The 27,043-nt window shown below is 53.1% G+C and overlaps 3 protein-coding genes across 3 annotated transcripts in view; all 3 read left to right on the top strand.

The window, feature by feature from the left end:
- Positions 1–3,622: 3,622 nt before the first annotated feature.
- LOC140913691 (uncharacterized) lies at positions 3,623–5,227 on the top strand. The gene is made up of 3 exons (XM_073350495.2): positions 3,623–3,713; positions 4,051–4,331; positions 4,549–5,227. Exons 1-3 carry the CDS (start codon positions 3,670–3,672, stop codon positions 4,896–4,898), a joined length of 675 nt encoding a protein of 224 aa, XP_073206596.2. The 5' UTR covers positions 3,623–3,669; the 3' UTR covers positions 4,899–5,227.
- A 110-nt stretch (positions 5,228–5,337) lies between these two features.
- LOC140913697 (uncharacterized) lies at positions 5,338–25,210 on the top strand. Its single transcript, XM_078853171.1, is given in 5 exon segments — positions 5,338–6,247; positions 9,265–9,378; positions 10,209–11,540; positions 20,198–21,197; positions 25,135–25,210. Coding segments are annotated over 5 exon segments (2,631 nt in total). The 5' UTR covers positions 5,338–6,138.
- The window catches only part of ITGAL (integrin subunit alpha L), a 28,197-nt gene continuing 26,243 nt past the window's right edge, over positions 25,090–27,043 (top strand). The window contains exon 1 of the mRNA XM_073350385.2: positions 25,090–25,313. Coding sequence (XP_073206486.2) covers positions 25,253–25,313 — 61 coding nt within the window. The 5' untranslated portion in view covers positions 25,090–25,252. The remainder of the gene's footprint in view (positions 25,314–27,043) is intronic.

Genomic DNA, 27,043 nt, shown 5'->3' with positions numbered 1-27,043 from the left:
AAAATGTAGAAAACATCCACAAATATTTTAAAAAATTGTATTCTATTATTAACAGCACAATTAATCATGATTAATTTTTTTAATCGCTTGACAGTCCTAAGTACTACATACGACATTTCAAACACAGTTATGTAGCAGTGATATAATTTCCTTTGTATTGTGGGTTTTCAATAAGTTTAATACACACAAATGAAAATGGAACTTCAATTTAAGTCTTGAAATTCAGAGGATGGCCGTTTAAAAAATAAAATCCTAGTGTGAAGAATGTGTTGTTGGTAACGTATATGTAAAGAATATCGTCTGTAGTGTTTGAATCAAGGCATTCACAACACGATTTTCTCTTGTGTGTTAGTCAGATGTTACAAATGAGAATATCTGCAGGCAGTGTTTTGAAAAATCATTACACAATTGTTGAAATTATTGTATTACCAATAACGTATGTATATGTATTAACACTTACAGATCACATTAATGGAAACAAAAGAAGTATTAATAATTGACCCCTTGGGTGATGAGACGAGATATGAAAGAACCTTCCTGAGGACTTGGAGGTGATTCTTTAGATACTTATTTTCACAGTTTTCATGTAGTGTTAGTATGAAACTATGTTTAATCAGTGTAACAACAGTGAGGAGAATAGCTTCCTGATAGCTACAAAGAAAAATGGAAATAGCATATACTTGTACCCGCTGTACTTAATAATGGACACTGGGTGAACATGTGCGATTTGAGTGTGACTAACTACTTCATTGGCCGTGGGCACAAAACACTAGCATTCAGTGTGAGTGAGACGGTGTTATTAGCAACACAGGCCATAGCAAATCAAGTGATATGTAGCGTAAGACTCTCCGCCTAGGAGCTGCAGGGACATGCTGGCCGCTTCTGGGGAGCTCCCTGAGGTCAGCACCGCCCCGCACCCCAACCCCCTGCTACAGCCCTTAGCCCCCTCCCACACCCCAACTGCCCCAGCAGCGGCTGGTGCTTCTGGACCAGGGGCTGCATGATCTGCTCGGGTAGCTCTGGAACCAGCCGCTGCAGAAGTCACAAAATCCGTGACCTCCGTGACAGACACGCAGCCTTAATTATCCTGTGTTTTTCTAATTAGACTTGTTTTTAGTTTGCAGAAACGTATTTACAGCATAAAGACATCAGTGCTGTAGAAACCACACAAGAGGCTCTCACTACGTGCAGAAGAAAAATAGCAATTCTTTTGATGGAAGAGGCAGGTAAGAGCTTTGTTACATATTACCAAGTCAGCCCATAGGATATGGGAAGATAATAGGAAAAGTGGAATAATGTCATATCACAAACAGTTACCTTAATACATCTACAGTGGGGTATGTCACAAGTTTGGGTCTCGAATGGTGACTCTGTATGAATAATTTCTTCAAGTCGTGAAAAATGTGGAGGGTTTGAGTGGTTACTACGGATCGAGCAGTGAAATGTAATTGGATATTGTTCTACGCACCTGCATTAAACTAAAAGTTTGAAACCCCTAGACTGGGGTACAAAATATCATCTAAAATAGGACACCCCCCTACCCAAAAAAATTAAAAAAATGTTCGCAAACCAGTTTAATTACTTGACATAATTGACATTAATCAAGATTTGTGTTTAGAGGTTTGGTCACAATGTAATCACCATTTGAGTACAGCGCATTGATTTTTCAGAGAGCGTGGAGGAGTACTGCGTGTACTCCAACTTGGTCACTTGCAAAAAAGAAAGTGAAGATTGCATGATGGTAAGAAACAGTAAATGTATGAGAAACACACACCATGTGTTGGAGCAGATAAGGAAGCAGAATATGATTGTTTATAGTACAAGAACAAAAGTCATGACCCAACATCTAGCCAATTACATATAGACCCAGCGTAATAACCTGCCAAAGGGGCAGGATTCTTGTAATAATTCCACAGAAGTAAATATTTCCGTAAGAATGGCCAAACTGGGTCAGACCAAACGTCCATTTAGCCCACTGTCTTCTAATAGTGACCAATGCCAGGTGCCCCAGAGGGAATGAACAGAACAGGTGATCATCAAGTGATCCGTCCCCTGTCACCCATTCTCAGCCTCTGGCAAACAAAGGCTAGGGGCACCATCCCTGGCTAATAGCTATCTTCCATGAATTTATCTAGTTCTTTCTTTAATTTTGTCATATCTTGGCCTTCACAACATCCTCTGGCAAGGCTGTTGATAGTCATATCTGACTAATGATTATATGTTCAAGGAATATTATTTTATAAGTTAATTGAAATCAATTTTATGTTATAAGTTTTTATAAATTGTATAAATTAATTGAAATTATATTTAGCACGATTAATTCTGTGATTTCGTGTTTTCATCTCTTACTTATCAAAGGTCCAGTGTGACTCTTGTGAGAGGTGGGCACATGTGCCCTGCTTGCCAGAGGAAATCAATGAAGAAAATGTAACGGATGAGGAGAAAAAGTGCAGCTGCACAAAATGTGCCTCGTTCAGTTGTTTATAAAAAATGTACATTGTGGCATTGTTTTGTAAAGAGAAATATTTTGGTTTTCTTGGAATAACACAGCTGGAATATAAACCAGTAATAGAGACGTTTAATTTTAATGTACATCTCAGTTAAGAACAAAAACTGTGTTGTTAACTCTGTATCTGTAAATACGTTTAGATGCTTGTTTTTGAAAAACTCTTGAAATGAAAAGTAAGCTGTCCTTGTTTCTATACCTTGCTACAATAATAAAGTCTTTTTACATTTTGAAAAATACCCGTGTTTATTTGTGTCCACATTTACAATGGAGATTTCAAACCGGTAGCAAATTCCCATCACTGTTTGCTACCTCTCAACTTTGTCATCCTCCGGGCCAGAGGTAGGTAACTGCAACGGATGGGTGATGCTCTGGCAGAAGTTGCTACCCCTGGGCCAGAGACTGAAAGGGGAGAGGTAGCGAATTCTGATAGAGGTACCGCTGGCCTAGAGCAGGTACATGGAAGACCTTACAGCAGGTGCAGCGGTACAGCTGTGTAGTGTAGAAATAGCCTTTGAAGTCAAGGGGAGGTTACCTTTGATTTCAATGGGAGAAGAACCAGTCCGGCGCCGTGTGCTTTTGAAATTCCCACACTCTGTGCATTCAGCAGCTGAGGAGTTTGCCCTACAAGTGGATTTGCAGGGTGCCGGCCCAGAAATCGACTATGAACCATTTGATGAACTCTGACTCCGACATTTAGGAGCCTAACCTGCAACCAAACACCTGTGTGAAACGGGGGGGACATGCCGTGGCTGTGCAAACATTCACTAGCTTATGCTCAAATAAATTGGTTAGTCTCTAAGGTGCCACAAGTCCTCCTTTTCTTTTTGCAAAAACAGACTAACACGGCTGCTACTCTGAAACGATTCACTAGGTGGATTTTATTTATAACCTTTGCATGGTTAATTTCTTAGACCAGTCCAGGCGCAGAGGGATGCACTTTGCATTTAATACGTTGATTATAGTGCTCCTTTCCATGTATCTGGGGAACTGAAAGAAATAACCGTAGAGCTCCTAAGCCTTCCCCAGTTCCAGAGAGGGCCAGGCTATGCTGTAAGGGGAACTTAATAAAGACAGGAACTTCCTGCTCTCAGCTGTTTCCTCTGGAAGTATCAGGCTGGAGTCTCTCAGCACCTTGTGCATTGAGGGGTTGGATCCAATTGATGAGCTCTCCTGGGAACACCTTTGGGAATAAGGCTTCCAAGCGGTGAGTCTCTGGGCTAAAGGGGAATTACAGCGAGAGGCGGCCCAGGGGAGGGACAGAAACAGGCAGAGGCAGGAAATTGCTGCCGGGAGGAACAGGCTGCCAGGACAAAGGGAGCCCAGCTGACCTGTGGCTGAGGCCAGAGGGAACCCACCCAGGCAGCTGGGCAGGGCTGAGCTCAACAGCCGGGAGAACATTTGCACAGTATTTAATTTTGTGTGTCAGGAGTGCAGTATGGGGTCTCACTGGGTGAATCAGAGTCACTTCCTATTGTCGGTAGGAGAGCAGCACTGAAAGCCCCAGTCAGGCTCAGGTCACCCACTGAACAAAAACACCTCAGTTATTCACCCAGATCTACGCTGGTTTCCCCGGCCTGCGTTGTGCAGGAGATCCGACTAGACTCTATGAGCGTCTACCAATCTCTCCCCACGACCCTGAGCAAATCTCCATGGAAAATTCTCGATCCGCTGGATTCAGGGGCCAGTTGTGGCAATGCTGTGCTACATCTCCTCTCGGCTTTCACGCCCTCAGCCAAACCTGCCATGATCTCCCGGATGGAGCACAGGGAGGAGCCCAGCATCCTGATTCTCCAGGACTCCAAGGAAAGGGAGAGCCTGAGAGGTGAGGAGTGAGTGACGCCGGCTCAGAGAGCAGGGGAAAGCTGGGATCCCAGCAAAGCCATTGGGAGCTCTCCAGTCTGTCTTGTCTTGTCCCCTGTCCTCAGGGCAGGCATCACTCCCGGCTCCCACCTGCCCTGCCTGACCCCTGGCCTCCCCCAGCTTTGGGGGGATTCACTTCCTGCCCATCAGCTGCCTCTCTTTCTCTCGCTCTCCCCCAGAAGGTGCCAGGACAGCGAGTGAGAACGAGGAGGCGAATCCCCAGCAGGAAGGGTCAGCGGGAACAGAGCTGCACAGGACACAGGGAGGAGCCAGCGAGAGCCCAGGCGGGGCAGGACAGCAGCAGGGAGAGCCCCTGGAGGAGAATGAAGCCGGCCCGGGGGAGAAACTCTACCAGTGCACCCAGTGCCTCAAACGCTTCAGCCGCAGCTCCAGCCTGCTCCGTCACCAACGCACCCACACCGGGGAGCGGTCCTTCTGCTGTGCCAGCTGCGGGAAGGGCTTGAGCCGCAGCTCCAACCTGATCCGGCACCAGAGGATCCACAGCAAGGGGACCCCTGCCATCCAGTGACATGGGGCGGGAGAAGGGTGGGAAGTTTGGTTGGAAGATTGACTACAGCTAGACACCAGGAAATCAGCTCAGAGGGGCCCGGCCACGGACTCACCTCAGGGAGAGGGGTTCAGTCATGATTCAGCACCAGGGAATTCCCATCCAGGAAAGCGCCTGCCATTGACCCACAGGCTGTGTGGGAAAGAAGCTGACCTGGTAGGTCAGCCTCTGCCATCAAGTGAGTTCCCAGAGTGCTGCGGTGAACGAACGAGGAGTAATGGTCTCAAGTTGCAGTGGGGGAGGTTTAGATTGGATATTAGGAAAAACTTTTTCACTAAGAGGGTGGTGAAACACTGGAATGCGTTACCTAGGGAGGTGGTAGAATCTCCTTCCTTAGAGGTTTTTAAGGTCAGGCTTGACAAAGCCCTGGCTGGGATGATTTAACTGGGAATTGGTCCTGCTTTGAGCAGGGGGTTGGACTAGATGACCTTCTGGGGTCCCTTCCAACCCTGATATTCTATGATTCTATGATTCTATGGTGGCTATGAAGGCTGGCCAGGATCCTAGGCTGTATGAGCAAGGGAACGTCGAATAGGACCAGGAGACCATCCCCAGAGACTATACGCAGTTCTGGTGCCCACAGTTCAAACCGGAGGGTACATAAGGACGGCCTTGCTGGGTCAGACCAAAGGTCCATCTAGCCCAGTATCCTGTCTTCCGACAGTGGCCAATGCCAGGTGCTTCCGAGAGAATGAGCAGAACAGGTAATCGTTGTGTGATCCATCCCCTGTTGCCCACTCCCAGCATCTGGAGTGGGTTCATAGGCATTGCAAGACTGGCTCAGATCCTAGCACCATCTAGTGCTGTATGCCAACTCGGACAGTGTCCCAGTTGCTGCAGAGAAAGGTGTGAGAACCCTACAGTAGCACGTGTGGGGTATTCCGCCCCCCACGTTAGGCCTCAGCCTGGACTGCAAGGGAGCAGAGTGGCCTGAAGTGCAGGCCACAAGAATGATTCCAGGTCTGGAAAAACCTTCCTTGTAGTGAAAGACAGAAGAAGCTCCGTCTCTTTGGTTTCTCCAAGGGAAGGCTCAGAGGTAACCTGATTCGGGTTTACACACCCCTGCATGGGAAGGAGGTTCCTGATGGCAGATGGCTCTGTCATCAACAAAGTCTGAACGAGATCCACAGCTGGGAGCTGCGGCAGACCGGAGAGAAGGTGCACATTTTTGACAGACACTGGGGCAGCCTTACCAAGGGACATGGTGGATTCTCCTTCCCTTGGGGTCTTTAGAGGGCGACTGGCAGGGTATCCTCGAAGACATGCTGTCGCTCTGCCACGAGCTGTGGGCTTCATGCAGCGATCAGAGGGTGAGTCTCCGGCCTGCGTTACGGAGATCAAACTAGATGATCCCAACGGTCCCTTCTGGCCCTCAAATCACCTTTAAACGAGAGAGTTTCACACTTGGTTGCTTCTGCAGGCTGAGCCCGTTGCACAAGCCAGGGGCTCCTTGCATTCTTCTACTTCCCTTACTAGCTCCTGTGGGCCACCCTCTCATCCCTTTCTATTTCTGGGACTCCCCTCCTCAGCACATATGGCTCCATCCCCCATACAATACCCCATACATATGGCTCCATCCTCCGTCCTGCATATGGCTCCATCCGCCATACAATTATCCCCTGTTCACCTCCCATTCCTGAGGCTCTATCTGCCTCCCCATCCCCTATTCCCCCCTTCTCCCTATGTATTCCCCCTTCCCCCATATCAGGGTCCCTCATTTTCCCTCTAGCAGCGGTTCTCTATGCCCCCATTCCCCCATGCCAGGGTCTCTGTGCTCCTATTCCCCCTGTACCAGGGTCCCCCATTCTCCCGCTCATGCCAGGGGCTCTGTACGCCCCCTCACACCCTGCTTTGCCCCTTCCCCCGGTTTTTATTTTCTTTCTATCTGGGAGCTAAGTCATGCAGGATGTCAGCCTTTCAAACTGAGATGGGGGGGCTGGGACACAGGAAGGTGTCATCAGCCTCTCCTTTGAGCTATGGACAATTATGGAGGTGGTGGAAGCTGTAGCTTTGCTAGCCAAAGACCAAGGGCTGGGTGCACCCCACATTTCGCCATTCCGGTTTTCTGGGTGTTTTTTTCCTGTTTTTTGCCAAATCCATGGGGTTCTGCCCCTTGACACCTAGAACAGGGCCTGAAATTGCGGAATTGATCAGCCAGGGCATTCAAAAGTGATCGCATTACAGACCAACAGAGAAATGTCATCAAAGTTGAGTGTAATGATGTGTGTGGAGATGCTTTGGTGGGAGCTTGAATCTTATCAGATGCCAGGAAAACCATGTTGAGAGAGACCCTGTCCCTGAATTACATGGTGGGTTGGGGAGAAGGTTCAGAGCCTTGACATAATGGGCTAGAGAGCCTCATTGAAATCACTGGAGCGATGCCACTTTACACCAGCTGAGAGTCTGACCGCATTGAGTCTCCTCCAATTTCTTCCATATGGGGTAGAATCCAGTGCCCTTGCTCATTAAGATGTCTTGTAATCTTCATGTGCGGGGTGCCAAATAATATCAGCCCGTCCCCTGCCATATCAGCCAGGGGACGGGCTGATATGGCAAGGGACGGGCTGATATTAGTTGGCAATCTGTTCTGGAGACAAGGTTCTCTCAGCCAGGCTGAAAGGGAACTGAATCCTGGAAGTATCTGCATCAGAGTGAGTTACTTTCCCTTCCCCTGCTCAGCAGGAAACATTAACCCCCAGGCCCAGCCTGTACCCTATATATCTATGCCTGTCCCGAATTAAGAACATAAGAACGGCCCTACTGGGTCAGACCAAAGGTCCAGCTAGCCCAGTATCCTGTCTTCCGACTGTGGCCAATGCCAGGTGCCCCAGAGGGAATGAACAGAACAGGATGAAGTGATCCATTCCCTATCGCCCATTCTCCGCTTTGGGATTTGGAATCCAAATGCTGCGGGCTCTTTGCTCTGCTGGATCTTGCAGCTTCTTGTAATGATGCCTCTGGCCGGGACGTCTGCCTGGATTGAACCCAGGAGCTCTGGATCTGAAAGCTCAAGGCATGGCTGCCTGAGTGATGGGATCAGGGCCCTCAGCTGAGAGGCTGCAGGAAGCTCATAAACGTCCAGAAATAGTCTGGCCACTAGATGGGGACACACGAGTCACCCGGTGTGGGTTATTCTTCGGGTTGGGGTGAAAGTCCCAAAGGCCGCTAGAAACCGGAGGTCCCTGAGAGGCCAGCCCATGGCCTCCTGCCCTCTCCAGCGCCTGGCTCCTCTCTCCAAGTTGCAGGGAGCTGCTCGTTCAGGAGCCAGGGACATCTGGGGAAAGTCCCCTCTGTGGCCAGCACTGCCCTGGAGGCTCCCAGACTTCCGACCATCCCCACCGCTAATATCAGTTCCCAGTGGGTACCCAGATCCCACTCCCACACGCTAGTTCCTGGAGCCAGGGCCAGATTCCCAGTTAGGCCCAGGAGGCACGTGCCCAGGGGTGCTGGCAGCGTTCTAGGGGTGCCTAAAAGTTAATAGTGGGTTAAAAGTTTCATTTTTGAATGGAAAACACCAAGGGCAGCTGTGGGGGCACTGAAGACGCTGTGCCTAGGGGCGCGTAAGGTGTCAATCTGGCCCTGCCTGGAGCCCCCACTACAGGGGCAGGGGTTACAACAGCCCAGGATATGTCAGAGCCAGGGTCCGGCCCCGGGGGGGTGCAGGGTTCCCGGGGGGGGTCTCTGAGGGAGGGTGCGAGGATCCCCCATTGCAAGTGGGGTGCAGAGTATCCCCCACCTGCCCTGGGGCGGGGGTTAGACACTGCTCGGCGCCGGGGTCTTTGGTGCCTGTTCGGGGCGGGGGGGGGCTCCCGATTGCCGGTGCTCTGGCGAGCTCAGAGTTAAAACCAGCGAGCTCCGAGAGCCGCCGAGCCCCGGGCCGGAAGGGAGGCGCCGGCGCCGGCGCCGGCGCGGTCCCAGGCCACGTGCGGCCGGAGCGGGGAGACCCAGCCGCAGAGGCAGGACATCGCTGCCCGGGGGGCGGATCGGAGCCGAACTGGGACCGGAGAGACCCCCCCATCCAGCTCCGGGGGTCTGTGCAGCTGAGGCCGGCAGGGTCCCTGTTCCAGCCCTGCCCTCCCCGTGCATGTTCAATAAACCCCCCGTGCTTAGGTCCCAGCGGCAGCTCCTCCATGGGGCCGTGCCCGGACCCATCGCTACAAGGGGCCAGCTGCTGCCCCCCCGGCCCCGTGTGCCTGGAGAGCCCTGATTCCCCTGCAGGGGGCGCGGCCCATCTGCCCCCAGGGGTCTCCCTGCCTCAAAGAGCCCCTGGGAACATCCCCCCCCCCCACCCCCCAGGCGCATCTCACCGGTTTCTTCTCCTAAACAGGATTCCCCGACCCCAACCTGGCCGGGATCCCCCACATGGAGCCAGGGGAAGAGCTGAGGGCCCTGGATCTCCAGGGCTCTGAGGAAAGAGAGACCCCGAGAGGCGCCCACCCAGGTGAGGAATGAGCCACACCGGCTCGGAGACCCTCCGGGAGGGAAGGGAAACGCTGGGATCCCAGCAAAGCCGCTGGGAGCCCCCCAGTTCTGTCTCCGCTAGTGTGGCAGCACGTACACGCCTTGCCCCGCGGTGCCAGGTGCTGCATAAACACAGAGACCTAGCGCCTGACCCAAAGAGCTTTCACCCTTAAGAGGCAAAGGCAGGCAAAGGGTGCTGGGCGGGAAAGGGATGCAACGTACAAGGGTTTGGCCCGACACAGCTCCGTGTATCGGGCCCTAGCAATGTATGGCCAGATCCACCGCTAATGTCAATCCATGTTGCTCGTTGATTCGCACCAGCTGGGATCTGGCCCATTGACTCCAGTGTAGTGATGCCCATTTACACAAGGGTGGGATCTAGCCTGATCCCCACCTTAAATACCAGCTGGTACTCCCCGCTTCCTTCGTCCTTGTTATAAAAGATTAAATGAGCATTGCAATATGAGTTTCAGATATATCCTCGTTATTCAAGGCTCTGAGTTTTCGGTCCTAGCCTTCGTATCACATACAAATATAAATAATTCCCTAATCATCTCGTCTCACTCAGCAGGTGCCCTGTCCTCATGGCAGGTGTCACTCCCAGCTCCCACCTGTCCTGCCTGATGCCTGGCAGGAGCCCTCCCTCCCTTCAGTCTTTCTCTGGGGACTCAGCTGGGCCACTGGAGCAGACCCCGCCCCTCCTCTCTCTTCAGGGAAGGGTTTGTGGGATTTCGCTTCCTGCCCATCAGGTTTTCTGCTCGCCAGCACAGGGAACTAGCCCTGGCTGGATTCTCTCTCTCGCTCTCCCAGCAGGTGCCGGGGCAGCCAGTGAGAACGAGGAGGAGAATCCCCAGCAAGAAGGGCCTGCAGAACCTGAGCGACACGCGACGTCCTGGAGCCCCGAGCAGGGAGACGTCGGTGGGGCGGGACGGCAGGGAGGAAACCTCCCAAGGGAGAGCTCTGCTGAGCGAGAAGGAGATCCCTGGCAGCTCCAAGACTCCTCTGGGTGTCCGGAGGGGAGACTGGCCATATGTGGGCAGTGTGGGGAGAGCTTCTCTCAATACAAAGACCTCGCTGAGCACCAGAGATCCCATAGAGAGGAGAGGCCCCATCAATGCCCTGACTGCGGGAAGGGTTTCACGTGCAGCTCCCACCTCCTTCAGCACCAGCGCACCCACACTGGCGAGAGACCCTTCCAGTGCCCCGACTGCGGGAAGGGCTTTGGGGTCAGCTCCCACCTAGTTGTCCACCAGCGGGTCCACACCGGGGAGCGGCCCTACAGATGCCCCGACTGCGGGAAGGGCTTCAGCCAGAGCTCCCACCTGGCCAAGCACCAGCGCACCCACACCGGGGAGCGGCCCTACAGGTGTGCGGCCTGTGGGAAGAGCTTTGGGGACAGCTCCTACCTGATCCAGCACCAGCACGCCCACACCGGGGAACGCCCTGGCGTGGGTGGTGAGATGGGTGCAGAGGACAGGCCTCACCCGTGCCCCCAGTGCGGGAAGAGCTTTGGCACCAAACTGGCCCTGAGCCGGCATCAGACGGTGCACAGCGAGGAGCGGCCCTATGAGTGCGCTGAGTGCGGGAAGAGCTTCAAGCTCAGCCGGCTGCTCATCCAACACCAGAGGATCCACACCGGGGAGCGGCCCTACCGCTGCCCCGACTGCGGGCAGAGCTTTGGCCGCAGCTCCCACCTCCGCTCCCACCAGCACGTCCACACCGGGGAGAAACCCCACCCCTGCCCTGACTGCGGGAAGGGCTTCAGCCACAGCTTCCAGCTGGCTCAGCACCGGCGCGTCCACACGGGGGAGCGGCCCTACGGGTGCCCCGCCTGCGGGCGCAGCTTCAGCCACCGCTCCACCCTCATCAAGCACCAGCGCACCCACACCGGGGAGCGGCCCTACCACTGTGCCCAGTGCGGCAAGAACTTCAACTGGAGCTCCGCGTTCATCAAGCACCGCCGGACCCACTCGGAGGAGCGGCCCTTCCGCTGCTCGGACTGCGGGAAGGGCTTCCGCGAGAGCTGCACCCTCATCCAGCACCAGAAGATCCACTCGGAAGAGAAACCCTACAAATGCCCCGACTGCTGCAAGAGCTTCAGCCTCAGCTCCTACCTCGCCAAGCACCAGAAAATGCACACGGCCTAGGGACGCCAGCGGGGGACCTGCCCTGCCCGCGCAGGGGTGTCTCGGACTCACAAGTCGTGCCCACTCATAGCCCCGTGGGGGGAACCCCCTTCAGTGTGACAGCCCTTCTCGGGGGTCCACTCTGTCTCGGGGGTTAAGCCCCTCCACCTCCCGGAGCCGCACCTCTCTGAGCCTTAGTACACCTGTTTCTCGCCGTAGGCCCCCTCAGGGAGTCCACTTGCTCTGGACCTCCGGGGCCTCCACTCCCAAAGGGAATAATGCCACCCTGTTCTCTAGACCGGAGCGACTCTCAGCCAACGTAAAACAGGAGGGTTTATTGAGCGTTTGAACACAGCATAGGAAACTCTCAGGGCGACTCCTGAGCTGAGCCTCCGGGTCGCCAGGTCACCAGTTGCTGGGGTATCCATTCTCCAGGCCATTGGCTGGGGTCCCAAGTTCCCTCGCCGGTCCTCTGTAACAACAAATTCCCTCTCCCATCACCTCGTTAAACCAGTAACACACAGGGAAACTGAGTCCCACCCCCTCTTCATGCAAACCATTGGAAAAAACAAGAAAATCCCCCACTTCGTCACAAGGGGCATTGTGGGTACATTTCTGGAGTGGGTATACACCCCCTGCTTGCACAGAGATGTCCTCTTGTCTTCCCTCTGGTGACTGGAGCGTGTATCAGAATTTATGTGGAATTTGTGGCCCTGGAGGTTTTTAAGAACAGTTCCAGATCTCGGACAGCTCCCACCTCTCATTGAGGATCTAGGTATATTTGATCCTGCCTCAGTGTGGAGGAGAGGACTAGATGACTTCTCAAGGACGCTTCCAGCCCTCCATTTCTATGACTCTGTGAGTCTGCTGCTAACCCCTAAACTGATTGAATTTCCCATGGGACGAAAACTTTGAATGTCAGAGATTTTAAAAATTTGATTTTCACCCCGATTTGTTGAAAGCTCATAATTTTTCACAAAATATTATTGGGGAAAATATTTCATTTTATTTATTGTTTTAACTAATTATGTCTTCTGTTATCTGAGAGGCAGTGTGGTCTAGGGCAGTGTTTCGCCACCAGGGCCTTTTCTTGTGGCAACAGCCTCCTGGGCTGTGATGGGGGCAGAGGGGCGCACAGCAGTGGCCCCTCTCCCAGGGCCGCCAGCAGTGGTTGGTCTCTGCCCCCCTCTGGAGACAGACACGCTGCACGTGCAGGCAGCTGGTAAATTCCCCACTTTCCCGGGGGTAAGGTGGGCAGGCTTCAGCCCTGGGGCTTTGGTCTCCATCCACGCAGTGGTGGCTCTGGTTCAGGCTCCAGCCCCAGGCTCACCATCCCCTATGCACACCCCTATTGTCCCTGGGCCCCGCTGCCTCCCTGCCCACCTCTCCAACCAGGGCTTAATCTGTCCCAGGGCTTGCCAGGGCTGAGTAAGTCTGCTGTGAAAAGTGATATTAGCAAACATACAAAGATCACTTTCACAGCAGAAAACTTATCAGCTAGCAAGTCTTAGGGGGGGAAGAAAAAGCGCAACCAAAAAAGCAAAAGAAACCACAAAAAAGACAAGAACATGGGAAGCACCTTATTTGTGTTTCTATTCTGTTTATGTCCAGTAACAAATAGAGACAGCTGTAAATTATTTTTATTACCGAGTCTGAAAAAACCCTACATAAATTACAATGATTTGGACATATGTGCATATTTATATGTTTTTCCTAAAGTTAATTAAATATTTTAGGAAAACTTGTCAGTGCGGCCACCAGCAAGAGTTGGTGGCCGCACTCTGAGGCCCCCAAAAAATTTGTTGTGAGATCCCCTGGTCTAGTGGATCGCACACTGCACTGAGATGTGGATTCTATTCCCAGCTCTGCCACTGGCCTGCTGGGTGACCTTGGGCAGGTCATGTCACCCCTCTGTGCCTCAGTTTCCCCATCTGTAAAATGGAGGTGATGATACTTGACCTTTGTAAAGCACTTTTTGAGATCTACTTGAGGAAAAGCACTGTGTATAAGAGCGTGGCAGTATTATATTATAAATTTTAATATAAAGTAAAAGTCAAAATGATAAAGTAACATTCATAGATTCCAAGGCCAGAACGACCATTGTCATCAGCCTATCTGACCTCCTGCAGAACACAGGCCATAGAACTTCCCCCAAAAAATTCCAAGAGCAGAGCTTTTTGAAAAACAAACAATCTTGATTTAAAAATTGCCAGTGACGCAGAATCCATCACTTCGTAAATTGTTCCAAAGGTTAATTACTCTCAATGTTAAAAAACTGACACCTTATTTCTAGTCTGAATTTGTCTAGCTTTAACTTCTGGCCTTTGGAACTTGTTATACCTTCTTCTGCTAGATGTAAGAGCCCACTAGCACATATTTGTTTCCCCTGTAGGTACTTAGACTGGGATCAAGTCTATAACCTTCTCTTTGTTAAGCTAAATAGATAGACTCAAGGACATCAATCGCTGTGAGGCAGTTTGTGGGGCTAACTGGTGTGATCATTGGAACCCCGCAGGAAATGGACTGGTAGAGCTGAAAGATGTGACTACAGAAGAACAGGGTACCCCAGGGTGAGCCTGGGAATGAGTTCTCCGGGCACTCGGAGGCAGTGTTTTACATGTAAGTCACTGGGCTAGAGCTCTACAAATCTGGTTCCGTGACTGCCCCAGCCTCTTCATGAGATTGTGGGCATCTCTGTCTCAATTTCCCTATCTGTCCCTTTCTCTGTTTAATTGGTAATTTCTTCAGGCCAGGAGCTGTTTCTGAGTGTGTTTCTGTGCAACGCCCAGCAGAACGGGGCCCCGAGATGCTACTGTAATGCAAACAAAGAAATGGGAGTGTGAGACCTTACTATTTCTTTACTACCATGACAGAGTTGTGTGGCCCAGTTTGGGCAAGGGTGGGATGCCTTAGACCTGGCTAATTGGGATACCTGGGTCTTGGATACCTTTATGTGGATGTCTCCTTGTTTTTCCTAACAAATCTTGTTTCAGTAAGATCCATGTTGACTTGGACTCTCAGGAATTTCCCAGAAGGATAAATGAGCAATCAACCTTTCAGGATGGGTGGCTGAATGGGACCTAACTCGGCTTGTGAATTATTATCTAAAGGGTTGAAGCGAAGTGACCATTTTCTATAAGGTGTGTCACTCCCTGGACTGTCTAAAGGACAGGTCAGTTCAGCCAAACCCATCAGGATCCCTCCCGACCCTGCCCAGCCAACTCAGGAATTATGGTCCAGAGGGTAAGAGTCCTCCTATGGCTGTGTCACACCCAGCCAGTGGAAGATGCTGGATAACCAGGACAAGTTGAAGGGGTGTAAGGTTGCAGCAAGATTTCCTTTGCTTAGTGGGAGGTTCCTGTGGTTTAACCCCATCTCTCCCAGCATTCTCTGGTTGCTGATCTCCCTTGCCCGGGGTGAGGGGACTTCAGTCTGCAACGGCTGGCATCAGTCCCATCTCACCTCAGTGAGGATCTCAAAAAAGGATCCGAGAGAGGCGAATGCCTCTATCTCTAGGGTGGTGGTGGGGAAAGCCAGCTAGGGTCTCTCCCTCTCCTCAGCGGACCCCAAAGGACACAACCCCATCCCAACTGCACCCAGTCTGCTCCCATGTACAGCAGTCACGGAACTTTCCAAGCCTTAGTGTTCCATCTGCCCCCATGGCTATGGAACGTTCCTGACCCCAAGATTCCATCTAGCCCAGGTTCCAGGCCCCAATGTTCCACTGACCCTGGAACCTCCTGAGCCTCAAAGTTCCAACTGCCACAGACCCCTCCTAGCTGGAGCAGTGAGTGGGGGGGCCGGGCACAGGGGAGATGCAGAGGAGAGTCTCAGTGAGAGGCGGCTCCGGGGGAGGGAGAGAAACAACGGCAGAGACAGGAAATCCCCTGCCTGGAGGAAGCGGCCACAGGGACAAGGGGTTGGGAGCCTGAACCACAGCTGGGACCAGAGAGATTCCCCCCAGCCAGCCCTGGGAGCTGCATGGAGGGAGGCGGGGTCTGTGCAGCTGAGGCCAGAAGGTTCCCCCCCTTTGCCCCCGCAGCAAGTTTCAGGGCAGCACAGGAGATCGGTGCAGCAGAGTGCCCCCAGCCACATTCGGGAGCCATGGAGTGCGTGAACACAATAGGCTGCTGGGAACAGGAGGGGCTGCTCCCTGAGAAGCCAGACAGATGGATGTTCCCAGGTGGGGGGCAGCCATCTCCTCCATAAGGCACCCAGCTCCTCTCTCCACAGCGCTTACCAAGCTCCTAGTTCTCCTGGGCCCAGAGCAGCCCGAGAAGCTCCCAGGTATCTGGCCACACCCCATCTCCTTGACCTAAAATGGGTGATGTGGGGGCAGGAACCCATGAATTGTCAGATTCCAATGGGCTTTTCACAGTCAAACCTGGTCTTTGCAGGGCGGTTTCTCACTGTGTGACTTCAATAAACAAGGATTTTTTTTTTTTAAAGGAAACTAGGAAAAACAATCCCATCATGTGCGACTCTAAGAATCTTATCTCATAGGTGACTGGCGTGGCCTGAGCCCCTTTTGTTCTGTGGACCAGCCCCCAGAGAGGGATGTGGCTAAGCTTTTAGCCCACAAGCCACACAATTAACTGGTCGTCAAGCACTGAATGTAGGATCAGCTTTTCTGAGTTCTCTCTCTAGCTCTGGGAGGGATGTGGGGTAGAGCAGGACTCCTGGGTTCTGTCTGCAGTGCTGGGAGGGGCGTGGAGTCTAGAGCAGTGGTTACAGATCAGATCATAGGGGAACACAGTGTTTTGGCCTGTTCCTTACAAAAGACAGTCCCCTCCCAGGCCTGGAGATGCTGGAGGTTCCCAGGCATTCTGCGGCCCTGCCCCCAAACTATCCATTCCCAGCAGGTGTCCAGACCTGGCTCCCCAGTGAGGCCCTAGTTCCCAGCTGGCTGTGATCACTGTGGCGCCTGGGGAATGACCCCCTGCCCCAATGCTTTGCACTCTCCTGGCTCTGGTCCTGGAGCCCCAGTTATAATGGCCTTGGATACATCAGAGAAAGAGCCCCCTGGGGTTTCCCTGGGGGCTCTTTGGGAGGGAGAATGGTTCCCTCTTCAGGACCATCCTGTGAGAGGCGGAATTCCCGGATTTTGTGGGGCGCTGCATTTAAGTCCAGCCAGGCCCACAATGGGTCCCCCAATACCTGCTCCTGCTGTGAGTTTGCTCTGGGACTGTGAGCCTGCAAGGGTCCGGATCCCCTGCCCCACACAGCCCTAGCTAGGGGGTCTGTGTTATCCGCCCCAGGGAATCTGCACCAGTCCGCTGAGCTCCCCCAACGCCGGCTCCTCGGGGTCCCAGCTGAACCCCCAAACCAAGACCTGGTGCCAGGGCGGGCATGGACGGGCACTGGGGCAGCTGGGCAGGGCCACCGTCCCGGCGAGACCGGGGCATCGGAGATGGGGCAAGAGGAGCCAACGGATGTGGGTACGCCAGGGATGGGGGGGCCAGGGGTCTCTCCTGAAGGTGTGGGGAACTGGTGCACCCTCCACAGGAGGAATCTACCCCCCCCCTCCAGCCCAGCCCCCCGGGGGGGACCCTGCATCCTTCCGCCCCGTGCAGAGCCTTTCCCGGCTCCTGGGGCCGCCAGGCCGGGCTATCCAAAGCGGATCTTCCCGGAGCGGAGCCGCCCGAGCCGACCGCGGGGCTGCAATAGCGCAGGGACCTTCCTGTCCAACCCCCCTGCCTGAACCCTGGGCCGGGGACTCAGGCAGCATCCGCTGCCCAAGGGGCCGGACCCGCTGTCTGCAATGAGACCCCCCCCCGCGCGCCCCAGGGGACCAACCAGTAACCCCCCCACCCCGTGCGCTGCAGCCGGGCGGTGAGTGGGGGCGCAGGGGCGGCGGCTCCGGGGAGGGAGAGAAACAGCGGCCGGGGCAGGAAATCGTTGCTTGGACGAAGCGGCCGCAGGGCCGGGGGGGTCGGAGCCGAAGGGGGGGCTGGGACCGGAGAACACCCCCCCACACACACACAGCTTTAGGGCGGTGCTGGGAGAGGTGGGTCTGTGCAGCTGAGCCCAGCAGGCTGTCCCCCACATTCCCACCCCAGCCCAGCAGCGAGCCCCCGGGACCCCACTGGAGGTTGTGGTTTGTACCACTTCCTTGGAGCAAAGTTACTGACCCCAGGCAATGAAGGGGAGTCGTGTGCTGAGATCTCCCCCCCCCCTCTCCCCCCAGCAATTCGCGTGAGAGCCATTGAACCAAACTGTCAACCCTGGATCTGCTGGAAACCACTCCCTAGCTCCTGCACCTCGGCACGTTTAGGCTGCTTTTTGCAGCTCTGGCGTGGCATGAAAAGGGTTAACACACTGTGTGGTTTCAAGGCCCTTAGGTGATGTTTGCAAAATGACTTCTACTGCTAAATGTGACTCATTCGTCAAAACACCTCTTCCCTGTGTCATAGATCAGATCAGTAACTTAACAGCCCTCGAGTGGGGTTCCCCTACAGCCCAGGGGGCCCCACTGTGCTAGAACTTGGGTGGGGGGGGTTTTCGGATGAGATTATAAATGTAGTTGACAGAGGCAATAGTGTTGATGTAAGATAGACTTCTGTAAGGTGTTGGCATTGCTACTGAATGACATTTTGAAAAAAAACTAGAACGATGTAAAATTAACCTGGCGCACATGAGAGGGACCAAAAGCTGGCGAAGTGATAGGTCTGAAAACGTAACTGTAAAATCATCACCAAGTGGGTGTATTTCTAGCGGGGTCCCACGGGGATCAGTTCATGGCACCCCCACTATTTAACATTTTTATCGATGACCTGGCAGAAAACATAAAATCGCCACTGATAAAGTTTACTGGCAACACACAAAATGGGAGGAGCGATGGATAATGAGGAGGACAAGTCACTGATACGGAGCGATCTGGATTGCTTGGTAGACTGGGTGCAAGCAAACAATCTGTGTTTTAATATGGCTAAATGCAGGGGTGAAAGTAACATTCAACACTTACCGGAGTAAGAGGCGGGGCCTTGGGTGGAAGGGGCGGGGCTGGGGGGGTCAGCGTCCCCCAGCCAACCCAGCCACGCTGCCTGGCCCGCACCGCCTGGGGCAATTTAAATCGCCGGCCCTGGGGCAGCTGCTCCTTTTGCCCTCAAAGCAGGGTCCTTTGCCACAGCAGCGCTTTCACGTTGGCTCCATACGGGCCGGTACCGAAGGCCACCTTTTACCAATACGCCGTACAGGCCCGTACCAGCTTACTTTCACCCCCGGCTAAATGTGACTATAGAAACAAAGGATGTAGATGATGCTTACAACTTTAACCTGAGAAGCAATGCCTCTGAAGACTTGGAGGTCATGGCGGATAATCAGCTGACCATGAGCTCCCCATGTGATGCTGTGGCCAAAAGGGATAAGACATGATTTAGTTGGTGTTGGTCCTGCTTTGAGCAGGGGGTTGGACTCGGTGACCTCCTGAGGTCCCTTCCAACCCTGATCTTCTCTGATTCTATGCATAAGCGGATGCATACACATCAGTATCTTGAGTAGGAGTAGGATGGTTATTTTACTTCTATATTTGGCACTGATGTGACCACTGCCGGAATACTGTGGGTTCCATTCTTGTGTCCACAATTAGAGAAGGATGTTGCTACATTGGTGAGAGGGTTCAGAAAAGAGCCCCAAGACCGATTAAAGGATTAGAAGGATTAGAAAACAGGCTTTATAGTGATAGATTCAAGGAACTCAATCTATTTAGTTTAACAAAGAGAAGGTTAAGGGGTGACTTGATTACAATCTTTAAGCACCTGCAGGGGGAACAAATATTTGATAATGGGCTTTTCAATGTAGCAGACAAATATATAAGACAATCCCATGAGTGCAAGCTGAAGCTAGACAAATTCAGACTGGAAATAAGACATATGTTTTTACAGTGAGGGTAATAACAACTGGAAGATTTTACCAAGGGTCGTGGTGGATTCTCCGTCATTAGCAATTTTAAAATCGAGGGGATGTTTTTGTCTAAAAGATCCTCTCTAGGAATTATTTTAGGAAAGTTCGTTGGCCTGTGTTAAGCAGGAGTTCACAACAGATGATCACAACGGCCTCTTTTGGCCTTGGAATCTGTGAATTGTACTGGGTGATGCACAGATCCTGACTAAGATCTGGGCCCCCATTGTGCCAGGCCCTGCACAGACCCAGGCTGAGATCAAGCCCCATTGTACCAGACACCACACAGACCCCTACTAAGATCAGGGTCCCCCATTGTGGCAGGGGCTGCATAGGCCCTGACCGAGATCAGCGACAAACCCCTTGCCCCTCCTCCCTCCCCAGCGCAGGGAACGAGCCTCGGCTGGATTCTCTCTCTCTCCCAGCTGGAACGGGCTGCAGGAGCAGAGTGGCAGGGGAGGTCCCAGAGCCGGCAGGTGGCAGGGCAGGGCAGGGCAGGGCAGGTCCCTCCCTGCCAACCAGACAGCTCCAGGGGAGATCAGAGCTTGGATCTGAGTCATAGTGTTTGAGGTTCATTCACTCTCTCCCAGCAGGTGCCGGGACGGGCGTGAGAACGAGGAGGATCTGGGACCTTCTCAGGAAGAGGTGTGGCAGGAACCCCCCAAATGTCCCTCTTGCCACCCGAGCTGGGGGAGCCGCTGACCATCTGCAGCCAGTGCGGGAAGAGCTACAGACTGAGCACCCAGTTCCTGCGGCACCAGCGGACCCACGTCCGTGAAAAACCCTTCAAGTGCGACGAGTGTGGGAAGAGCTTTGTGGACAGCTCGGCCTTGCTCACACACCGGCGTGTCCACTCCGGGGAGCAGCCCTACCGTTGTGCCGACTGTGGCCGGCACTTCAGCCGCAGCTCCAACCTGATCCGGCACCAGCGCACCCACCGAGAACTGCGGCCCCACCAGTGCCCCGATTGCGGGAAGAACTTCGCTGAGGCCTCCTGCTTCCTGCAGCACCGACATTCCCATGCAGGCGAGCGCCCCTACCTCTGCCCTGACTGCGGGAAGAGCTTCCGCCACCGCTCCGCCCTCCTGGCCCACCGCCGCACCCACCTGGGGGAGCGGCCCTACACGTGCTCCGATTGCGGGAGGAGCTTCCACCAGAGCTCCCAGCTCTCCGCCCACTGCCGGGTTCACCTGGGCGTCAGGCCCTTCCAGTGCCCTGACTGTGGGAAGAGCTTCTTGGACAGTTCCTCGCTGATCATCCACCAGCGCATCCACACCGGAGAGAAACCCTACAGGTGCCCCGAGTGCGGGCGCAGCTTCAGCCGCAGCTCCAACCTCCTCCGGCATCAGCGCATCCATGCCAGGGAGCAGCCTTTCAAGTGCCCCCAGTGTGGGAGGAGCTTCCGGGATGGCTCAGGTCTGGCTCAGCACGAGGGGTCCCACCTGAAAGCCAAGACATACCAGTGCACCCAGTGTGGGAAGGGTTTCAGCCAGAGCGCCACCCTCATTAGGCATCAGAGGATTCACACCGGGGAGCGGCCCTACACCTGTCCTGAGTGCGGGAAGAGCTTCAGCCAGAGCTCCACCCTCTTCCGGCACCGGAGGATCCACACAGGCGAAAGGCCCTACAAGTGTCCCCAGTGTGGGAAAAGCTTCATCGAGAGCTCGGCCCTGATCCAGCATCAGAGAAGTCACACGTGACAGAGGCCACTAGGGGAGTGCATCCGTTGGAAGTCAACCATTGGCCAGTATCAGTGTGGTGCCAGCCGGAGCAGGTGCTTGGAATATTATGGATTCATTGGCGGGAGGAGAACATCAACCATTGGTCAAAGTCAATGTGGCATTGGCATGACAGCATGGCTGGAACATCGTAGATTAATTGGCTGGAGGAGAGCAACAGCTATTGACCAATATCACTATGGTGTTGTTGTGCATTTGTGTCTGGATTATCATAAATTAATCAACCGGAGGAGAAGGTCAACCACTGGCCAATGTCAACATGGTTTTTGTGTGAGAATGTGGCTGGATTATCGTAGATTAATCAACCTGAGGAGAAGATCAACCATTGGCCAATGTCAACGTGGTTTTGGTGTGAGAACATGGCTGGACTATCACGGATAAATTGACTGGAATTTTCAAATGACCCTAATGGTGTCAAGTGACCAGGTTTGAAATCCCCCCTTGGAAATCCCAACCATAGATGTGGAAGGCCAGAAGGGACCATTACAATCACCCAGCCTGTCCTTATGCCTAGCACAGTGATATACTGACATTCTTGGCAGTGTGTGGCGGAGGTGTGGAGTCTGGTCAGTGGTAATTGAACTTTCCTGTCTCTGTACGAATTGTCTTTTCCAAGGCTGTTTGACGTGGTATTTAACAAGGTGAAACAGCAATCCCCAAAACAAGAACCCATCATTTCTGACATGCAAATGGACCAAATGTCAGTGTTTAAAGTGACCTGCAGAGGGGGGGAAAGTTAAGGCTGGGTTTGGGCCCCTTTTCTTGATCTTTTATGAAAAAAGTCTGGCCGTTTTATTTTTTTTTAAATTCTGCTTGGTTTGGGTGTGTCCCACAGTAAAGCCGTGTCTACACACATTTGTAGCTGTTTCACTACACCGGTCTAGTTAAAGGGGTGCAGCCCCCATAGTGTGGGCTCAGTTATTCTGTTATGAAGGGACTTTTTTTATTATTGCTATTCATTTCTATTTACTGTAGTGCTTCGGAATCCTTGGTGTGGACCAAAACCCCACGGTGCTTGGTGCTGTACAGACACGGAACGAGACGTCAGTCCCTGTCCCAGAAATCGTACAATCAAAGTCTAGAACAAGAGACAACAGATGGATACAGACGGAATGATGGTGGAGTACAAGGAAACAATGGGACACTGCTGGTCAACATGACTGACCGTGGTCTCAGCACCAGCGGTCTAAACACTGTCAAGTTTTTTGTAGGACTGATGGCATAGGAGGGATTTGAAGGAGGAGGATGTTTAAGGGGGAGCCCCTCCCCGGCATGAGAGTTCAGCATGGGAGAAAGCGCAAAGGGTCTGGTTTTAAAAGGTCAGTCCAAACTGGATTGAAAAATGGCCAGTGATGGAGAGTCCACCGTGACCCGTGGAGAGTTGTTCTTATGCTTAATTATTATTCTCACGAAACTTTGCCCCTTATTTCCAGTCTGAAATTGTCTAGCTTCAACCTCCAGCCCTTAGATCTTGTTATGCAATGTAACTGTATCAGTTAAAAAAAAAATAATAAATCACACCCCGACCACCAAAGCTCTGCTGGAAAAAGACGTAGGGGAGACCCAATGATACCGGTGAAAAATGCCGTGTTGCTGGAATAGCTTATTCTGCCTGGGGAACCGATAGAAGCCAAGCTAAAGGAACTCTGTTGGTGGCATAAGCTAGGTCTCCGCAAGGGGGCTTGCTAGTATAGCTCTAACCGGGGTTCTCAAACCTTTTTTGCTGGGATGGGGACCCCCTTTGAAAATAGTTCAGGCTGTGATGCTCCCCCCTCCCATGCCATCCTTACTTCTGCGCTGCTGCTGGCAACAGCGCTGCCTCCAGAGCTGGGCGCCTGGCCTGCAGCCATCGCTCTCGCGACCCCCCTACAATAGTCTTGTGACCCCCTTTTGGGCCAGGGCCCCCAGTTTGAGGAACTCTGTGCTATAAACTACATGTTTCCCAAACCCGAAGCAAAGCTCTGTGTAAGCGCGTCTCTCTTACCAACAGAAGCTGGTCCAGTAAAAGATACTAGAGTACCTCACCCACCTTGCCTCTGATATCCTGGGACCAGCCTGGCTGCAACAACACGGCATAAGCTACACGGCAGACTCTTTCTAGTGTAGACGAGACCCAACTCTGTGTGGCTAGACCACATGGGGAGGGGTTTAGGCGTCTACTCCGTCCATGCTTCTGTAGCAGAGATGTCTTCTTTTAGATTCAGTCATTCCACTGGCCCTCTGTGGCAATGCAGTGGGGGTAGGGAATTATTCCCTTGGGGTTGGAGGGGGGGCGGGGGTCAATCCAGCAGCAGGTGCTGTTGGTGGGGCTGGTGGCAGGAAGGTCTCCACACTGTTACAGGCCCGCTCTGGGGAAGTGAGGGGGTTAGGAGCTTCGCAACTTGAAGTCTACAGTAGATTCCTCGTGAGATGCAGCTGGTGGGGGTGGAGGGTATGGGGGCTGTTTAAACAAGGATCTCTCACTTGGCCCTGAGATGCGGCCGCTTCTGGAGTGGAGTGTGGGGGTGATTAACAGGAACCGTGCTTTAGGAGGGAAGTGAAAGAGAATCCTGCAGTCAGTTGAAGCCACAACTGGGGGGCATGGCGGGTAGAGGGAAATGAAATGGAATTACCCAACTGGGATGCTATTTTTATTGCTGTTTGTATTACAGTAGCAGCCAGAGGCTTGAACTGAGGTCAGAACCCCATTGTGCGAGCTGCTGCCCCGACACACAGTGAGACAGTCCCTGCCCCCAGGAACTTAAAGCCTCTAGGTCAGGGGTCTCAAAGTGCCGGCCCACGGGCCATCTGCGGCCCGCGAACCTCCCCGCTGCGGCCCGCAGAAACTTTTTTAAAACTTCTTTCATCCCTCCCTGGGGGATGATGCAGCCCCGCTGCCGGCTCTGTCTGCTGCAGGTGCCTCCCCCCGCAGCTCCCACTGGCTGGGGGAGAGGGACGGAGAGACCATCACCAGTCGCCGGGCAGAGTCAGCCGTGGCGGTTGCATCATTGGTTGCTGGGCGGAGTCAGCTCTGGAGGCCGAGTCACTTTTTTCCACAATGAACATAAACAAGTCAACGTAGCGAACACCACTCTCTGATGCCCACCTGGCTGCAATCCTGAAGGTTTCAACGGCTCAGGTCCCTGAGGCCAAACATCAACAAACTGGCAGCACTGAAGCATTGCCAGGTGTCTGGCAAACACGAAAAGCTCTCTGGCAGGCAAAGCATTGTATCAAGTGGTACGACAGCGGTATTCTTTCCAAGACATTCGAAAGAAAAAATACACTAGAAACATTTTCTTTTCTACACACCATCTTCAGTGACATTATTGGCCCGCTGGGAGGATTTGAGGACTGGCCCTGGCCCGAAGGGAAATGGAGTTTGAGACCCCGATCTAGGTAGAGCGTTTTTCAGATGGGAACACCAAGGCTCAGGGGCTCGGGGACCTGACTAATAGCAGAGCCAGGAATTGAACGCAGGTCTCCAGCACAACACCTTAACCAAGGCCCTGGCCCCCTCCTGGTTCTGCCAGCAAGCTGCGGGGTCACGCCCCGATGCTGGGGGGAAAGATCTGAGCTCAGTTTCTTCCATTCAGCCCATCACAGTGGCATCTCTTGGAGCCAAAGGGCACAACCCCTACTCCCAAAGCAAGGGCACCCCAGGACCACAGTTTACACGTAGTCCTGTTTTTCCAGTTGGGGTCCCCTGACATGACACCCCCTCCCCAAACCTGCTGCTCGGGGACACCTGACCCAAACAAGGCAGGATTTTTTGACACTCCCCCACCTTCCCCATGAGATGTTTCGAATTTTGTCACTGGAAATCAGCGTGAAGAGCGGAAGGAAGTGCTCTCACTCTGCAGATGCTTCTGCACTCCTCTCCCCCTCCCACATCCGTGGGAAAAGCGGGTGATAGAAATCTGCGTAATCATTTCCCCCAAACTCTGTTTCCAGCACCTCAAGCTGGCTTCTTCCCCCTCCGCCTGTGCCCAGACACTGTCTGCACAACGGGCAGGCGAGCCCGCCCGGCCGGATTTCTCCCTTTGCCATCATGCCCTGCGTCATCTAACTCCCCAGATCCCCGGGGATCCATCACGCTCCAGATCCTGACATGGCCAGGACCCCAGGTGCCTTCCCTCTGCTGTTGCTGTTGCTCGGGCCGCCTCTCAAAGGTGGGTTGAATTGAGGGAGCCAGGTTCGGTCAGTCTGAGCCCCCTTCCGGGTGCATGTGGAAGGCCCATGGGATGGAGGGTGTCTGAACTGAAAGCACCTGGTGGGGCAGCGGATTGAATGGGGAGGCAGCAGGGCGGAGAGCTTGGTTTGGCACCAGCCCCAGGTTTGGGGAAAACGGGGATGGGGATGGGAAGAACCAACCCTGGGCACTGCAGTTGGTTTGTGGGTTCCTCTCACTGCAGCAGTTGGCCTCAGGGCCAGGGGGGGTGGGCTGCACCGATTGAAAAGGAAGGGGTGACGAGAGAGAAGCAGACTCATTAGAAATGTCATGGCAGCCGGGCAGCATCTGGTGTGTCTATAAAGGGAGGGCAGTGGAGTTTAGGCCATGCTCCAGTTGTTAGACAAGCCCCAGCCTGGAGCCCCTTGGTCGTTAAAGTTGCCCAGGGCTGGGTGCCTTCGGCCATGAGCAATGTCCCGAGCCAGATGCCCTCAGTTGTCATTGTCACCCCAGATCAGATGCCCTTTGTCCTTAGCAATGCCCCTGTGACCGACCCAGGGTACAATCCAAACTAATGAGTAGCTGTGTCACCCCTGCCCTGTAATCCGGGGTGCCCTTTACAATGCCTTGATGCTGTAGCCTCTAGCCTGGACACTGCTCACAAAGAGTTTCCAGCATGCAATTCACTCCCAGCTATCTCTGTGTGATCTGCAGCCAGCCAGCCACACCCTGGCTCTTACCAGCCTTGGTTATACTGCAGGGTGATCCCAATTCACTCCCAGTCTCAGATTTCCCTCCAGAAATCTATGTCCTGTATTGCCCAGCCCTCTCGTGGACACTACAAGTTTATATAAAGTCTTTCATTTCATCAATAGAAATAATATGCACACACCTTGTTACCCCAAATGGAGTTTCCCTGACACTTCACTTTAAACACACTGGATTAGATAAAGCAGCAAAACAAGTTTATTAACTAAAAAGAGAGAGATTTTAAGTGAGTATAAGTAATGAGTAGGGCCCTACCAAATTCACGGTCCATTTTGGTCAATTTCACGATCACAGGATTTTAAAAACCGGAAATTTCATGATTTCAGATATTTAAAACTGAAATTTCACAGTGTGGTAATTGTAGGAGTCCTGACCAAAAAAGGAGTTGTGTGTGTGTGTGTGGGCGGGGGGGTCGCAAGATTATTCTAAGGGGGGTTCCGGTACAGCCACCCTTACTTCTGCGCGGCTGGCGGCGGCGGTGCTGCCTTCAGAGCTGGGTGTCCGGAGAGCAGCAGCTGCTGACTCGGAGCCCAGCTCTGAAGGCAGCAGCATAGAAGTAAGGGTGGCAAAACCGCGACCCACCCAGAAATAACCTTGTGACCCCCCTGCAACACCCGTTTGGGTCAGGACCCCCAATTTGAGAAACGCTGGTCTTCCACGTGAAATCTGTATAGTACACAAAAAAACAGATTTCTCGGGGTGAGACCAGATTTCATGGTCCAGGATGCATTTTTCATAGCTGTGAATTTGGTAGGGCCCGAGTAATGAGGCATGAACATCAGAAATGGTTACAAGAAACAAATCTAAAATGCAGCTGGTGCCGAACTTCACACACTATGTTAAATTCAAAGCAAAGTTTTCTCACTACATGTTCTCAGCAGTCTTGCTGGTCAAACTTCTTAGGTCAGGACCCATTCTCCAGTTCTCTCTCTCTTTCTCTCTCTCTCTCTCTCTGTGAGAGAG

This window comes from Lepidochelys kempii, chromosome 6, assembly GCF_965140285.1.
Source record: "Lepidochelys kempii isolate rLepKem1 chromosome 6, rLepKem1.hap1, whole genome shotgun sequence".
Taxonomy (NCBI): domain Eukaryota; kingdom Metazoa; phylum Chordata; order Testudines; family Cheloniidae; genus Lepidochelys; species Lepidochelys kempii.
This window is presented reverse-complemented; position numbering and strand designations above follow the sequence as displayed.

What these genes read in the sequence shown, in the direction of transcription:
- LOC140913691 (XM_073350495.2), top strand. Translation starts at nt 3,670, where the DNA reads ATGAGCTCTCCTGGGAACACCTTTGGGAATAAGGCTTCCAAGCG. An exon ending in GGGAATAAGGCTTCCAAGCG is followed by an intron (nt 3,714 to 4,050) that starts GTGAGTCTCTGG and finishes AAAACACCTCAG; the next exon opens with TTATTCACCCAGATCTACGC. An exon ending in GGAAAGGGAGAGCCTGAGAG is followed by an intron (nt 4,332 to 4,548) that starts GTGAGGAGTGAG and finishes GCTCTCCCCCAG; the next exon opens with AAGGTGCCAGGACAGCGAGT.